This window comes from Anser brachyrhynchus (assembly GCF_964034855.1).
Source record: "Anser brachyrhynchus genome assembly, chromosome: 12".
NCBI classification, from domain to species: Eukaryota; Metazoa; Chordata; class Aves; order Anseriformes; family Anatidae; genus Anser; species Anser brachyrhynchus.
The window spans coordinates 11,462,885-11,478,554 of record NC_137707.1 but is presented as its reverse complement, the minus strand read 5'-3'; the positions used below and the strand labels follow the sequence as shown (position 1 = coordinate 11,478,554).

The following is a 15,670-nucleotide window of genomic DNA, read 5'->3' as shown; positions in this document are numbered from 1 at the left end:
CTGACGACCCCTCAGCTCAGAATGGTGAGTGATGTGTTGGGACATCCCCGCTGCCAGCCAAGCCTAGGGCTCCTGTGCCACCCATGGGCACGATGCTCACATGCCTAAGCCCAGGTGCACCCGAGCTTGCAGGTAAGAACAAGAGTGACACAAGCAAAAGTCCAGGTCCACATCCATGTGGCCCTCCTACTGCTTAGCCAATGGTCACTGCAGTGCCTTGATACCGTTGCTCAGCTGGCCATGGTGGTTCCTCTCCCCAGCGCTGCTCTATGCAAAGAAGAGCTTGGGCACAACACTGAGCATTGACCTGAGCTGCCAGGGCTGCACAGGGAAGGGAAGCCTGCCCACAACCCAGCAGAGAAACACCTTCCTTTTTGCTGCATGGTGACAGTCACCGGAGAGTGCAAACACTTCCCAAGCCCTGAGACCTGCTGCTGTCACCCTAAAGCCAGCAGCACCAGGCTCCTGGTTCTCTGCTGGTTAACACTGTTACTGGTATCTGCTCAGCAGGATGGTGTGGGCTGTGCTGGTGTGCGGGGCCTTGCTGAGCTGCAGAAATTCAGCACAGAGAAAAACTGAGCCCTTCCCTGGGGGTGGGACAGCCCTGTTTGCCAGGGCACGCCGGAGGGATGAGGGGCAGTGGCAGAACCCCAACGGACAGCTCACCAACAGCAGAGACCCAGGGGCACCATGCTCAGAGCAGGAACAACTTTAATGGGCACAAGTCTCATGTGTGAGCACAAATATTAAACTTTTACACCATACAAAAATAGAGAAACATTCAACAAAATAACAAAAATAGATTATTTCAGCTGCTAGAGGGTGTTGCAGTGGTGGTTATTCTGTCTTACCAGGGAAGGGCCCTCTTGGCGGCCACCAGCAAGGCCTGAAAACGGGGCCTTTCCCACCTGCTGTCCCTCCTTGGGGAGAGGACAGGCCTTGGGGCACTGCAGGGGACATCTGGAAGCGCTGGGGGGGCCTGTTCTTGCTCCTGCTTCTGTCCCTTGCCACAGCCCTGCGCATCTCTCTGTCATGCCCCTGGAGCCAGCCCTGTCCCTGTGGGAGCAGGTAGGGGACACCCAGTCAGGGTCGGGGACACCCAGATACTTCAGGGGACATGGTGATGGGGAACGCAGAGCTGGTGGAGGCGAGGGGCTGGGGGTCTCTGCTGCAGATCCCTGTGCTCCCAGCAACCCCATGGGGCAGGTGAGTAGCAAAGCGGCCGGCGCTGGTGCTTGCTATGGCTGCCCTCCATGCGGGGAGCCCCGGCCAGGCAGCCCCACAGCATGGCCAGCACGAGGCTCAGCCAGGGTGGCTCTGGCTGCTGTTAGGCTGCAGTTTCATGCTGTCAGAGCTGCTCTGGGAGTTGGAGGACTTTTTCGCCTGCAGCACCATGGTCCAGTACCAGAGAAAGATGAGAAAACCTGGGTGAGAAGGGAGAAAGAGTGGGTCAATCCCCTCGAAGGACCACCAGTAGCTGACAGTGAGCTAGCCAGTCTCCCCGAGCTGTATCTTCTCATACCCCATCATCACCACACCCACAAAGTCCCATGGCAGTTCATGCCCTTTGGAGGAGCCCAGTGCCCCAGGATCACCTTGGAGTGAGTTGATGATGGTGAAGATGTAGAGGGAAACAAGGCGGAAGTTGCCAGAGGTGAAGGAGAAGAACACCAGTGCCCAGGGAATGCCCAGCAGGATGCTTAGACCAAAGAGGGCTAGGACATGCTTGAGCTTGTGGCCTTTCTTGTTCTGCTGGAGGATCTCCCGGACCATGGCCCCCAGCATGACGGAGTTGAAGAGGAATACCAGGCTGAACAAACCCAGGTTTACCACGTTATGGATCAGGGGGCTCGTGATCCAGCATCTAGAGGGAGGAGAAAAAGCAATGGGTTACGCTGTGTCATCCCACAGGGGGATGAGACAAAGGGTTTGAGGGTGGAGAGGGGAGCATGAAGGTTCTGGGCTAACTCAGCACCCATCGTAGTTAAACCCAGAGGGGGGATCCCCTGCCCCACCTTATGCAAAGCCCCAGGAAAGCCACAGCCTTGTGGGATAAGGAGGTGGAGGTTGAACCAGATGACTTTAAGACCAGGGACCAAGCAATCAATTTCCCATGACTTACATGGTTGCATTGGTGGACTTTCCACCAATGGATTCATACACGGGAATGGAGAACGGGCCGTAGTTCGTCCAATTAGTCAGGAAGATCAGCATCACGCAACAGAAGGGGAGTCCTGGGTGTTAAGAACAGAGTAAAGTGGCCATCCTCATCCCTGACCCACAGACCTTCTGGAAGGACTTGCCTCTTTTTCCTCATAAGGTGTACAATGTCCTCTCTCCTTGGGGTGAACCAAGGAAAGAGGATACAACAAGGGTTCCTGGTGTAAGCCCTGGCCAAGGAACGGGCTTGTGCTGCACAGACCCCAGCTGGGGGTCTCAAAGGGTGATGGAATTTTAGGCCACAAATGATCATGAGATCTTCTTACCACAACCTCCTATCCAAAGGAGGACAGAGATGTATGGGTGTCTCCTGCATCAAGCCCATCTTTATGGGCTGCCCTGGTGTACTGGGTCTGGCTGGGATGTTAACTTTCCCTGCAGCAGCCCATGCAGTGCTGTGCTCTGCACTTGTAGCTAGAACAGCTACACTGGTATCACACGAGTGTTGTGTCTGCTGCTGAGCAGTGCTGGCACAGCATCAGGACTCTCTCTAACTCTTCTAGGGGGTGGACAAAAAAGTGAGAAAGGAACATCACCAGGGCAGCTGACCTAAGCCAACCAAAGGGATATTCCACACCATATGGTGTCACACTCAGCAATAAAAGGTGGAAAAAGGAAGAGGGGGGTGGGCTCTCGTTGCGAAAACATCTGTCCTCCCGAACACTGGCTACGTGCGTTGAGGCCCTGCTTCAAGGACGTGGTCAAGCATCGCTCATTTGTGGGAAGCATAGAGTAATTTCTTTCCTCTGCACTTCCACACAGCCTTTACTTGTGTTTTTTTTTCCTTTTTTCTTTTCCCCTCCCTTTTCCCCTTTCCCTTTTTCCCTTTAGTTAAATTGTTTAATTAATAATAATCTTTCCTTAATAATTATTTTTTCCTTTTAATTAAATTATCCTTATCTCAACCCGTGAGTTGTTCTTTCCTTTACTTCTTCCCCTTCTCTTCTAAGAAGGGGGAGTGAGAGAGCGGTTGTGGTGGAGTTCAGCTGCCTAGCACGGTGAAACCACCACACCGGGGTGTCTCTTTTAGAAAGAACATCCCATCACTATTTAAAGACCCCAAGCAGTGGCTGTCACATGCCTCCCTTGCTGGGTGACCTGCCGTTGCTCTAGCCCCTGTTTCTGCTCTCAGTCACTGAGCCTCCTTCCTCAATGAAGAGACAGATCCCTCTGCTCTCAGAGACCACAGCTATGCCTCCAACCCCATCCAGGCATCATATATGCTGGGAAAGACTTCCAGGGGCAGAAACCGACCCTACCATGTGCCAGTCTGCCCCACTGTCCTGCCCCTGGGGAGTCTCTGCCTCCCCCATGCTCACCCCAGCCCACCAGGCAGAGCTTGAGGAGGAAGTGGTCGTGGTAGGCATTGAAGACTTCGATCACAAGCCGGTAGAGGTTGTAGCCCTCGATGCCCATCCAGGTGAGGCAGCTCAGGAGGGAGAAGTGCAGGAACAGCCCCCCAGCTCTGCAGGCTGCCTCGCTGCTGCTGGCAGCCAAGTGCTCTGAGATGAGGAAGGTGAAGTCCAGGAGGAAGATGGCACCCAGCAAGTTCATGTGGATGTGCATGCTCGTGATCTGGTCTCGCTGCTTGCTTCTGGAGAAGTGAGGGGAAGAGATGTCAACACTGTGCCTGGCCAGTATCACTGGTGCCCCACTACACCCCACAGTGTCGCTGGGGCAACACACCACACCCGAAGAGTTAGGAGAACCCTTGTTAGTGTAAGGGGCTGACATACTGACCCCACACATGGGACTGACACAGGCAGATTCAGGTCTCTGCAGCTGGCCCTGCACTTCAGATTTAGTCTATGGAGGGTTGGGAGTGACATATTTTCAGCTCCCAATCATCCACATAGGGTCAGTGATATTACTCAAGAAAAGCCACTCTTGTTCTCCCTGACAAGATCTTTGTTGGTTTCTGCTTGCCAGCTCCATGACAACAACCAAACTGGTTTTCCAAAATCAGCAGGTGTTTGAGAGTGCCCTTCAAGAGACCTGGCAAAGAGGGTTTCTGGAGGGGTACATTCTACTTTCTTCCAGCCTGGCTCCTTCATCATGCTTCCAGCTGGACCACCAACTGCCTTTGGAGAGCTTGGGCCCTCCCCAGTGTAATGACAACAGGAAAGATGCAGAGAGGGAGCATGTGGGTGTCCTGTCAGCCCACTGGCTCACCTGGGCACCCAGACCGTACCTGAAGTAGAGGAAGAAGATGGTGCAAATGGATGCCAAAGCTGAGATAAGGCAGCCAATGTACGTGATGATGCTCAGATAGTCTCTGTGTATGTAGGTAATCTCTGGAGAGGATACCTGGGGAGAAGAAGGAATGAGACAGTGAAGGAGCAGTGCCAGGGGGAATAATGTAGAGAGCTGCGGGAAGGCACTACCCACCATTAGCACAGCAAAGTAGGTGAGGTGGTTGCATCTGCAGTATGTCTGTCTATCCCCCTCCACTGTTGTGCAGCCATAGCTATCCCAGTTTCCAGAGCTGGCTGCTAAAGAAAGGGAAAGCATCTGGTGACCAGCAGAAACAGCTGCTTTGGAGCTCAGAGCTTCAGGTTAGGGTGTCCACAGCAGGGGGAAGGACAAATGTGGGGGGTCCCAGATCACCCTATGCAGAGCACACGCTAGCAGGAATACATACACAGGATTGCTAGCTTCAGGGGCAACAGTACCCTCCCTGGGAAGGGAGAAAGCTCCTAGGTTAGATATGGAGGAAAAAGCCTAAAATTGACCCCATGGGAAACGTTTATGGAGCTGGAGCAAGGGAGTTGCAGAACAACTTCTACCACCAACAGCCAGCAGGTCTTTAGTACTCAGCCAAGGGAACAGAAACAGCATCTATGCTTCGCACACAAATGCAGAAGCTCCTGCGCCCATACACTCACCGGTGCTGTCCTCCTGCCAGAAGACGCACAGCAGGGTCACATTCCTCTGAAATGACAAAACAACAGGTCCTGATCAGGATGAATTGCAAGTTTGTTAGGGGCATCATTGGACAGGAGGTGAGATGGTCTCAGGAGATGAACTGGCCCATATCATGAGCAGAGGCTCAAGGTAAAGACTTCTCTTGGCAGTTTGCAGAACAGATACCTCCTCCCAGGCCCCAGTTTTAAATAAGGAGTTCGCCTTTGAACAGTGGCTATGAATGAGCCAAGAAATATTAACTCAAAGTGTCCCCAGCCCTGGAGATTGCGCTGGAGTTGACACATCTGCAAATTATCATCCACTGCACAGAAGTAGGCAGAGCCACCACTAGTGCACATGGTGAAGCCATGAAGCCAGAAGATGCAGTAGGTTGCAGCAGGCCTAGGACATGGGCCTGCTGGATCGTGACCACTCTTAAAGCTGGTAGGGCCTGAGCCATCCTTGCCCCTCTGTTCCTGGAGGGGTTGGGTGTGATGAGGCTGTTCCCCCACTTACCAGCAGTTGGTTGTGGAAGAAAGTGAGGACCACTGGGTCAGAGAGATTGGCCACCACCATGTCCACCAGGGAGATGCCAACCACCTTGTCACCCAGGATGTGGCTGCTGTTTTCATCCTGTAGGAGAAGGAGAGGAGGTGGTGGCACTGCAGGAAGGGAGAGCTGCCAGGTGTGAAGCTGGTGAGAGTCCACAGCAAAGAGGACCTGTGCTGCTTCCCTGTCAAGACTCTAGCTCATTTTTGAAGCATCTAACATCTCCAGAGCGCCTTCTACAAGTGAGTGCCTTCAGCCTGGTTTGGGCAGCAGGGACTGGAGCTGGCCGAGAAGGGCGAGGGCTGCAGGAGGGGCAGAGGAGAAGGCAAAGCCTAGCTGAGCTGCAGGTGATGCTGCAGGGTGCAACATGGACATGAATGGGCAGGTAAGGCCAGCCCAGGGAACGATGCCTTGTGCTGATTTGTACAAGCACTCCCTGCTGCAGCTGGCTCTCTGCTGCCCTGTGCCACCAGACAGTGGCACCCCACCGTGCTGCATGGCGCAAGTGTTACCTGGAACATGGCCTGGCTGTTGATGTCCACCAGGAGCACCCTGTGCTCCGCCACCTCCTTCTTTGCTGTCACGAACAAGCTGCTTGGCAGATCCACGGAGAACCCCTGGACCTCTCTGCTCTCCTGCAAGGACAGACCCATTGGGACAGAGCTTAGGAAGATGCTGCTGGGCTGCTACTCTGAGCTCCATTGGGTGTGGTGGGGATGACAGGGGTGACAACATCTGCCCAGCCCTGGGGTTGCACTTCCGTCCCCACCAGCACCCCACAGACCCACCTCTCTTGGGGAAGCAAAGGCCAGGTGCCGAGGAGCCTGCGCAGTGCTGACTCTCAGGACGGTGGCACGCAGAGCGGCCTTCCCGAAGGTCTGGTTCTGCCCTTTGAGCTCCACCTGCGCCAGCATCCTCTCCAAGGCCCCAAGTTTGCTGTGGGGAACAGGACGCAGTGAGCAGGGCAGCAGGTGCCACGCCGGGGACCAGGAAAAAGGCACCAGCGTGGAACAGGTTCAGCCAACACCCTGCCCACCACCACAACCACCCGGCCTGCAGCCCAGCCCCGCACTCACTGCCGAAGTGATCGCTGTGCCGTGGCACCCGAGGCCGGCGCCTGTGCGAGGAGTCTGTCCAGGGCAGCGAGCTGGCCCTCTACGTCCTGCTCCCAGACGGGCATGATCTCCAGAGAGGCTGGTGGCACATGACAGGAGATACTGTCAGGGGCAGAGGCAGAGACAGCTTCCCCCTGTCCCCAGCTGCTGGCCAGGGCTGGCTCCATGGCACAGCCTTCGCAGGAACCCAAAGCAAAGGGCTTCAATGTGGGCCCACGCTTGGGAAGCCACTAGAGACCCTGACCCAGGCGGCTTCTCTGGCCGCCTGGAGCTCAGCATTCCTCTGCAAAGCACATGGCTTCCTGGGATTTTAGTGGGCTGTAGCACTTTGGAAAATCTCCGCCTTCATGTTTTGGTAGCTGCTCGCCCAGGGACACCTGTGTGCCAGGGACTGCCACTGGGCTGCTTAAGCAAAAGCACTTGTCCTTCCTATCACCCTTTAGCTGTGTCATGACATTGTCATACACAGCACCGGGACAACCCCAGTGCTCTGCTGATGGCTAGCACAGGCTGGGAGTGGAACTGACCCTTATCTCATTAAAATAACACCAATCTGCCTTTACCAGGGAAAAAGTATTCAGATGCACTGTCAAGGGAGGTGTTCTTCTGGCCCTTGAAGACATAGGACACATTGAAGATAGCGGTCTTGGTCCTTTCAGTCTTCTGCGTGTCCCTCTCCTGGGTGATGCTGCTGGGTGGGTCCTGGCCCAGGAGGAAGCTCTGCTTCCCGTATGCAAGCCGGAGGGTCCTGTTGGGCTTGAACCAGTAGATGCAGAAGCGGTACCTGCCCAAAGTGGGCGGCAAGCTGGACTGGTAGGAAAAGTTTCTCCTGCTTGGCAAAAATGGACTTTTTATTATTAGTGCCTGGGCCGTGTTCTCAATGGAGATGTTGGCAGGATTGTGCTTGTAGATGACGGAGCTGCTCTCAGTCTGGTTCCTCTCTCCGCAGAAACGGAAATCCTCCTGGCGGACACTTGCACCCACCCCTGCATTGCACAAGCGCAGAGAGATGCTGGCTTAGCCAGAGGGGCAGCGACCCACACGCCAGCACGTAGCATGCCAGGCGCTGCCCCAAGTGTGCCAAACCCATCCTGGCCAGGCTGTGTGACGTGAGCCACCTCCGACTTGCCCATGGTCACGCTGGGAGGTTTGCCAGGAGCCAGCATGCCCGGGGCTACCGTAGCTCCTCTCTCCTGGGGCTGGCTTCTCCCCACTGCCACCCCCCCGGCCCCGCAGCAGGCTGACAAGGACAAAGGAGCACTATAGATGGATGGAGACCTGCTCCTTTCTCCGGAAAGGACCCCTCCATCTCCAGGTCCTCACGCGAGAGACCCTAGTGGAGGCACATCAGCCCACAAGATGTTTCACCTCTGTGGAAGCCATGGCAGCAAACATCCCTCAGTGCCTTCAGCCTTTGCATTTTGGGGCTGCCAATTACTTCCAGCAGCCTAGACATGCTAGCCCAGGGCAGGATGTGGCTGGGACCAGCCTACCTTGGAGGGGGGAGAGAAGGAGCAGGAGCAGGACTTTCATCACAGGTGGCTCTTGACTGGCTTTGGCTCCCAGGAGAAAGCAGAGCCTGGAAGGTCACAAAGAAAAGAGGCCATGTAAATATTTGAGGTGACAAGAGCATTGCCCACAGCCAGCATGGCATCAGGGGATGGAGAGCTGAGGCTGTGCAGGGGGGACAGTGGCTGGTGCAACAGCCAGCTCCCGAGTGCCTCTGCCACCCGCGAGGAGGAGCTCCGGGTGCCAGACTCCCCACATGGCCACGTGAGGCTGGAAGGGCAGGACAGAGGCAGGGGGAGGCAGACAAATCTCTGGACTCTCGGCCCCAGCACAGGCGCCAACCTCTACAGCTCGCTGCTTCACATCTTGGTTCCTGTCTTGGCTTCTTATCGCAGGCGATAAAGAACAGAAGGAAATAGTGGTTTCCTAACCTACCAGGCCTAGAATTGTATCTGGTGATTTCAGCTCCTATATTTTCAGCTGCAGAACTGGTCACGTTGCAACCCACAGGCAGCGGTGGTGGGGATGGAGCACGGTGCAGGATACGAGCATGCTCTGTCCCCCTACAGCTGCCACCCACCGCCTGCATCTGCTGGCATCTGCTTGTGCATTGGCTGCAGCACAACCCCACCTCCTGGCAGCAGTCTCACAGTTGCTGTGCAGCTCCTTCCCACGCTCGTCTTGGGACCCTGGGCTCCCACCTTTTTAAGAGGCACCCGCCGTGGCTGCAGCTGTGGTATTTGCACCCAACAGCAGCAGCTGGGGCAGGCGCTGCCTGCATTACGGTGACACCAGCCCCACCCAGGGGCCTGGGGTGAGAGTGGCAGGAGGTGTCAGGGAACGCCCAGAGTCACCAGCATGAAGGGTGCACCCATGGGCAGCAGGACCATAAAGAGGATGAAAATGGCCCGTGCCTAGCAAGCTGATGAGGTAATGCAAATGTGCACCATCCAGGGCATCACACTGGCCCCCTGGGACAGGACACCGTCAGCAAGGGCTGCGTGGGGCGGCTGCCAGAACCAAGCACTTGCTGATGCCCAACGCCAAGCCAGCACCCAGGTTGCTGCCACTGCCAGGGCTGTGTCTGGCTCCCACGTTGCTTCCAACCATCCCGCTCAAAACCCCCAGCACCGTTTCAGGGTGTCCTGTTCATGTGGACATAAACCTGGCCAGATGTGCAGACATCTGTTGCCTGTCTCACAGCATGCGAGCACCAGGGGACCACCAGCTGAAGTGGCTGCAGGGCTCCTGCAAGCATTGCTGTCAAAGGCTCCCTTTGCTGCACAGTTGAGGCTTTTCTGTCTGACCAATGCGTGATGTAAGAGAGGAGAGGAATGACAGATATCATCTTGGTCTCACAAGAAAGATAAAAATAAAGCCTCTTCTGTGTCTCACAAGCTCTCAGAGGCATCCAAGGGTTGTCAGTAGTGAAGACCAGGGAAAATTGCTGGCTTGAAAACTCAGTGTTCTTGTCACCGGGTCTCCTGGTGGCAAGGGGAAGGTCCCACCTCATTTCTCGCCAAGGCTGGAAGTGGGGCTGCCGACCAGTGCTGGCCAGCCTCTCACCCACTGCCAGTGCCGCTTGCCCAGGACCGGGTTCTGGGTTGGCCTGGGTGTCAGCAGGAGATGGCTTGTGACTGTGCTGAGACATGCTTCCCCGCACAGGTTTGCTAATGTGACACCACAGCCACTTGCTGCTTTCCTGAGCAGCGCAGGAAGTCTCTCCAGCCAGCACGGATCCAGCGCACATCCTGCACTGGTGTGTCACCACCAACAGGCCCAGCACGTTAGCCTTCCCGCAGCAATTTGTCACCCCTGGATGACAGGGGCTTTGGGCTGTAAATCAACCAGCTACCATGGGCATAACGGTCTTGCACAAGCACTGTGCTGCTGAGGTCCCCGGCATGGGCTGGGGGCGTACAGCATGGGCATGACTTGCCAGCGGTAACTGGATGTGAATGAGGCCAGCGTCCCCATTCCTTGCTGCATGCCTGGGAATCACACACATGCAGCCACGGAGTGAGAGCTTGTATTGAAAAAGCACAGCCATGTGACGGCAAAATGCAGGTGGCAACAGCAAAACACGCAGTGTGCTTAAAGGCAACGTGAAGCACCGGTGCTTGAAGCTGGGAGTAACAAAGACGTGAATGCAAACCATGGTGCCATGGCACCAAGCCAGCGCATGGGGGACACAAAGCTGCAAGGCTTCAGCCAGGGGAAGGCTGGCAGAGGGACAAGCTCTGACCCATTCTGCTGTGCTGGCACAGTTTGGATTTTGCCAAAGAAAGGGATCGTCCCCTTTCAGCCATTACTGAGAGCACAGATGAGACAAGAAATCCCCATGGAAGGAGGGCAGCTGGTATTTCCCCTCTGAGCTCTGCTTGCCCCAACTCGGTTGATTGCCTCTTCCTGAGCTAAACAATGCCAAGAGAAAATCCCCTGAAACTGTTTTCTCAGCAGAAAAACTCAGTTCCCACCCATACCCACAGCAGGCAATGCTGGTCCCCAAGTGCATCCTGGAGGCAGTGGGGAACAGCGCAGGTGAGGGCACAGCATCACTGCACCCAGGTGCCACAGGGCTCCCTGCTGCCCCGCTCTCCCAGGAACCCTTCTGCGAAAGCCACTGCGGGGACCTATTGCAGCAGCCCCTTCCACACCAGCCCAGCCTCCCTCCTTCCTCCCTGGAGCAGGAAGGCTTTTCCACCCACCCCGCCCCAGCCCCCCCAGCCGGGTAGCTCAGCTCCAAGGCTGCTCTGAGAACAATAGCACATAGAAAAGCTGCTGCTTTGTCACAGATGAGATAAGCAGAGGTGGGGGAGATGGGGGTCTGGAGCAGGCTCCTTACTGGCACAGGGCAGGATGTGTTTTCTCAGAAGCTCAGCACGAAGTATCAGGGCATTACATTGTGTTCTCTCATCACCACTAAATTAATGTGCTGGCCTTGCAAAGGGAAGCCTGCGAATAATACTGTGTCTAAACCTGGAGGCAAGTAGAAAAAATAAAAAGCCCAGTGTTTATTACCACTGAGAAACCTTATTGATCTCTGGGTGACTTGGCACCAGGTATTTGATTACTTGGAGATGGCAAGGGCTTGCGGGTTTTGCACATGACATTTTTCCCAAGAAGGGAAGATGCTCTCATGTCTCACACAAACACCGGAAACGCGTAGATGCAGGAGCTTTCATCTATTTTGCTTCCAGGCTTGCTGTTAAAATACACCACTGGTCTGTGCCTCGAGCCTCCAAGATGCTGATAAGGACACAGCTCTTCACCCATAGCCTGTTATTCAGGGGAGAGAAGGCGAAGCTTTGGGAAATAGATGGGGGAACTGAGGCACAGAGAGAGGCATGTGAGTGGCCCCAGGCAGCCAGGACAGACTCCCCCAGACAGGATACAGAACGATCCCATGCAGGGGACAGTGGCCATCATTGGAAGGGATGCTCAGGATGGCCCCAGCCTCGGTCACTCAGGTGACCAGGTTCATCTTCACAATGTGTCCTTGTTCTTGGCCAGCATCCCGTGGGCACCGGGGCCAGCCCACACATTAGTCACAGCATCAGCATGCAAGCCCTTCCCATCACTGGTGGGCATCAGGAAGGCGCCCTTGGCTGCCTGGACCCAACGGGCACATTTGCTAATCCCACTGGGGTGAGCCATGCCAGCCCCGCGCCGGCTGTGGGCTGGGGCTCAGCGGTTCAGCTCGCAGCAGCGTGCAGGCACGTTCCCCTGCAACACTGGCATCCGCAGGCACGGGGCAGTTTTGCAGATGGGATGAGACCTGATAAAGATTGCCAGGGGCCCAGCAGAGCTCCCTGACAGACCTGGTGTCCTTCACGGGCCGATTGCCACCTCCCCTCCTGAGGAAGCGGTAGGAGAGTTGGTGGGAGGCAGAGATAGTTCCGACCTCCAATGCTCAAAACCATCAAATCACCATTTCCTAAAAAACACTGCAACCAGAAATACCTCAGCTAACAAACCCAACGCTTCCTCTGCAGTGGTGGGGAACACACAGCATCTTGTTTGGTATCATGCAAAGCCAGTGGCTTCAGCAAGGGCTATACGTAGCCTCCAAAGGAACAGGTGTGGCTGCAGCAATGTTGAGGTTGCCACAGCCTTGGAGGAGCAGCCTGCATCCTCAAAGCACATTGCAACCGATGCAGGAGGGGCAGCATGCTGCAACTGATGTGAAGTCTGGGGATTTCAGTTTCCCACCTGTAAGGAGTGGGAATGGCCTTGGTGTGCCCACTCAGGCATCCTCACAGTGCACTCAGCCTCAGGCATGGGTTGCAGCTGGCAACACCGAGCTGATGGGCAACAAGGGCTTCCCCTCACCCTGGGCTGAGCGGGTCTGATCGTCCCCAGCAGGGTGCTTTGCGTGGCAGCCACCAACTTAGGTAGAAAATACCAAGAAAAAAGCACTGTCCCAGGGATGCAGGTACCCAGCGCTGAGCTGGCAGCCGCTGCTTCCCACGATGCACAGAGCCCAGGAGCCTGCAAGGCCACCACATTCCCCCAGCCCCGGGGCTGCAGCCCTCGAAGCCCACCCTGGGCTGGAGCTGCTGCAGGAGCAGCCTGGCCTCCCTTCCTCAGCAGAAAACCCTGGGCCTCCTGCAGATGGGCTCACACCTTTCTTCCACCCAAACCACCCTCAGATTGTAACACCTTCCAAAATGCTCTATCCTGGATGGTCGCTGAGAAACATCCCTTCCCGGGTCTCATTGTCATCCACATGAAAATGTTTCCCATCACATGGGAGTACAGAGCAGCCCAGGACTGTGCTCCAAGCCATTTCATGTTTGGCTCGGGATACTTGGAGGATGGCAGCAATTCCAGTGCCTGGCAAGGGTGAACTGTGGGACTTTCACCGGGGGGAGGCTGTAGCATCAGAGGAGCTAGGTACAAGGGCCTGGGTCACAGATTTCCTGGTCGCTGCCATAGCCCAGCTGTTGGTGAGCTGATGGGAAAGAAGTTTACGGCTCAGTGCCCTTCTGAAAAACAAGTGCTGGCAGGCTGCTGCCCAGCTGGTGCCACGCGGGGGCTGGCACTCACATCCCTCCCCCGGCTGCAGCCAGAGCCCCCAGCATGTGGGAGCTGCTGTCTGCAGCGCCACGTCCCTCTGACACCCATGGGTGCCACCAAAATACGCAGGAAGGCCAGCCCCAGTGTGCCCCATCCCGGCAGCACGCAGTTGTTTGCAAACCTGTTGCTCTCCGAATAGCAGCCCCCGGGCTGCAGGATTAAGAGCTGGACTGGAACCAACTATGCAGCATTTTTAGGCCTTGGCTCAACTCACGTGGGAGCGGCAAACCTTGCAGGGGCAGAGCAAAACCCACTGTGGCTGTGGTACTGAGGAGGACTGCACTTACAGCACTGCCCAAAGCCTGTTTTCTCTCCTGCTGTCCAGGTCTCTGAAACCTCTCCTGGCTCCCTGCTGGCAGCAGAGCTTGTAAGTGGGTACCGCAGCTCTCAGGCCATGAAATGAGCTTTGGCTGGCTCCCCCACTCACAGCGGTCCGGACTTGCTGCTAGGAGGCTATTCCAGGAGACCTGATTTCAATTCTCCATCTGGTGTTGCTGGGTCTTGCTGGTCTCTTTGCCCCTTTCCTCAGGGACCGCTCAGGCAGCTCACGGGCGGGGAGCACCCAGGGCAGCCCCCAGCAGTTTGCCAGGACAGGCAGCAGCAAGCCGCAGTGCTGCAGCAGGAATCCCCCGGCAGGCACTGGAAGGAGAGCTCCGTGTCGAGACAAGCCAACCGTCCCACAGGATGCTGTGCTCTCCGCCAGGAAGGAGAAGCGGGGTGTGCCGGTGGTTCCCCGGGTTGGGAAGCGGCGGCCGCGCACCCAGCACGGCACAGCAGAGTGGCGGGGGCTTCGCAGGGCTCAGCTGTGCTGAGGGCAGCAGCCGACAACAGCTGCCCCGCAAAGCGCACGGGGATCTGCGGCTCTGCGGCTGAATTCCGTTCAGCCTGGCTGCTGGGCAGAGGCACGGCGAAGCCCGATTTAGCAGGGAAGGGAAGCGCTTGTAGGGATGGAGGCTTCAAGACAGGTCGTGCCTTGGCTGCGAATTGCGGGGGGGGCCCTAGGCGAGACCCGTCTCTGCGGGGACAGAGGTGTCGCAGCCTGTGCGGGGGCACACAGCACGCGTCGCGGCCCTGCGCCCCGGCTCGGCCCACAGCTCACCGAGCACCCCGCGCCCCAGGAGGCCCCCACGGGAGTTGGGGGGCTGATGCCCGGGGCCAGAGCCCGCGGCACCGCCCGGCACCCCAGACGCGGTCCAACCCCGAGCGGCCGCAGGCAGCCCCCGAGCGGCCCGGCCCCGCCGCTCCTGCCCCCAGCCCCGCACGCGCCCCACGCCGCTCCGGGACCCCGCCCGGCTTAACCGGCCCCGGTACCTGCGCCCGGCCCGGGCTGGGCGCGCTGTCCCGGCGCGGCTCGGCTCGGCTCGGCTCGGAACGGCACGGCTCCTATCGGAACGGCTCGGCTCGGCTCGGCACGGCTCCTATCGGAACGGCTCGGCTCGGCTCGGCTCGGCACGGCTCCTATCGGAACAGCACGGCTCGTCTCGGCACGGCTCCTATCGGAACGGTACGGCTCGGCTCGGCACGGCTCCTATCGGAACAGCACGGCGCGGCTCAGCTCGGCACGACGCGGCTCGGCTCGGCACGGCACGGTTCAGCCCACCCCCGCCCCCCCCGGGCCGCCGGTGACTCAGCGGGCGGGACCGGGAGGAGCCGAGCCGCACCGGGTGCCGCCGAGACCCTCTGGGACCCCCGGGGGGGTCGCGGTGCCCCCGGCCTTCGGGAGCGGCACCCGGTCGCTGGAGCCGGGCCGGGGGGTCCGGGGGGTGCGGGTGGCCTGGGGGACCCCGGCAGGGGCGGCCGGGAGCTGGGCTGCCTCCTTCCCAGCACCTTTCGGCTCCAGGCACGGCGCGGGGGCTGGCGGGTGTCCAGAGGAGGAAAGGAGTTGTTTGGCTGGCAGGCTGCACGCTTGGCTGCAAAAGGGATTAAAAAATAATAGTTTATGCGAGAGCAGCCAGGACAGAGTGTCCCCGCGAACTCTGCCCCGCTCCGCGCAGGAAATGAGGGAGACAAGGAGCAGGACAAGCAGCAGAGCAAGGAGAGTGACCCTTGCCCCGTGCCCAGATCGAGGGTCCTGACCATGGGGCTTGGTCCCCGCAGCTCCACACATGCACCTGGCTCCACACAGACCCCGGCATCGGAAGGAGGCGGGCTGGGATGTGGGGTCAGGGGGCCTCCCTGCCTTGAGCCCAGAGGTGGGGACCCTGCCTCTCACCCTGCAGCCAGCGCCCTCACCCTGGGGCAGCTGCAGGGTTCGAGGCTGGGGGCGTCACGGCCGTGAGGAGCGGTGGCAGTGC

General features: G+C 57.7%; 1 protein-coding gene across 10 annotated transcripts; it reads right to left on the bottom strand.

The window, feature by feature from the left end:
• Window positions 1–694: 694 nt before the first annotated feature.
• On the bottom strand, window positions 695–15,670 carry LOC308176851 (adhesion G-protein coupled receptor G1-like). Of its 10 annotated transcripts, none has more exons than XM_080553127.1 (16): window positions 15,038–15,670; window positions 14,782–14,834; window positions 14,688–14,746; window positions 8,282–8,367; window positions 7,352–7,774; window positions 6,750–6,867; window positions 6,462–6,609; window positions 6,186–6,308; window positions 5,641–5,757; window positions 5,106–5,151; window positions 4,609–4,709; window positions 4,412–4,527; window positions 3,540–3,814; window positions 2,123–2,234; window positions 1,596–1,864; window positions 695–1,424 (listed from the first exon to the last, which is right to left on the bottom strand). In XM_080553127.1, the coding sequence occupies exons 1-16, from the start codon at window positions 15,453–15,455 to the stop codon at window positions 1,303–1,305; spliced, it is 2,586 nt and encodes an 861-aa protein (XP_080409253.1). In that variant the 5' UTR covers window positions 15,456–15,670; the 3' UTR covers window positions 695–1,302. The 10 variants fall into 10 exon arrangements, with proteins under 10 accessions (XP_080409253.1, XP_080409251.1, XP_080409260.1 ...); XM_080553125.1 differs by having other exon boundaries at window positions 4,609–4,712; window positions 15,038–15,668; XM_080553134.1 differs by having other exon boundaries at window positions 4,609–4,712; window positions 14,782–14,904; window positions 15,038–15,096.

What these genes read in the sequence shown, in the direction of transcription:
- LOC308176851 (XM_080553125.1), bottom strand. Translation starts at nt 15,455, where the DNA reads ATGGTCAGGACCCTCGATCTGGGCACGGGGCAAGGGTCACTCTCCTTG. An exon ending in GAGGGTCTCGGCGGCACCCG is followed by an intron (nt 14,835 to 15,037) that starts GTGCGGCTCGGC and finishes CTGTTCCGATAG; the next exon opens with GAGCCGTGCCGAGCCGAGCC. An exon ending in CCTTTGCTTCCCCAAGAGAG is followed by an intron (nt 6,309 to 6,461) that starts GTGGGTCTGTGG and finishes CTGTCCTTGCAG; the next exon opens with GAGAGCAGAGAGGTCCAGGG.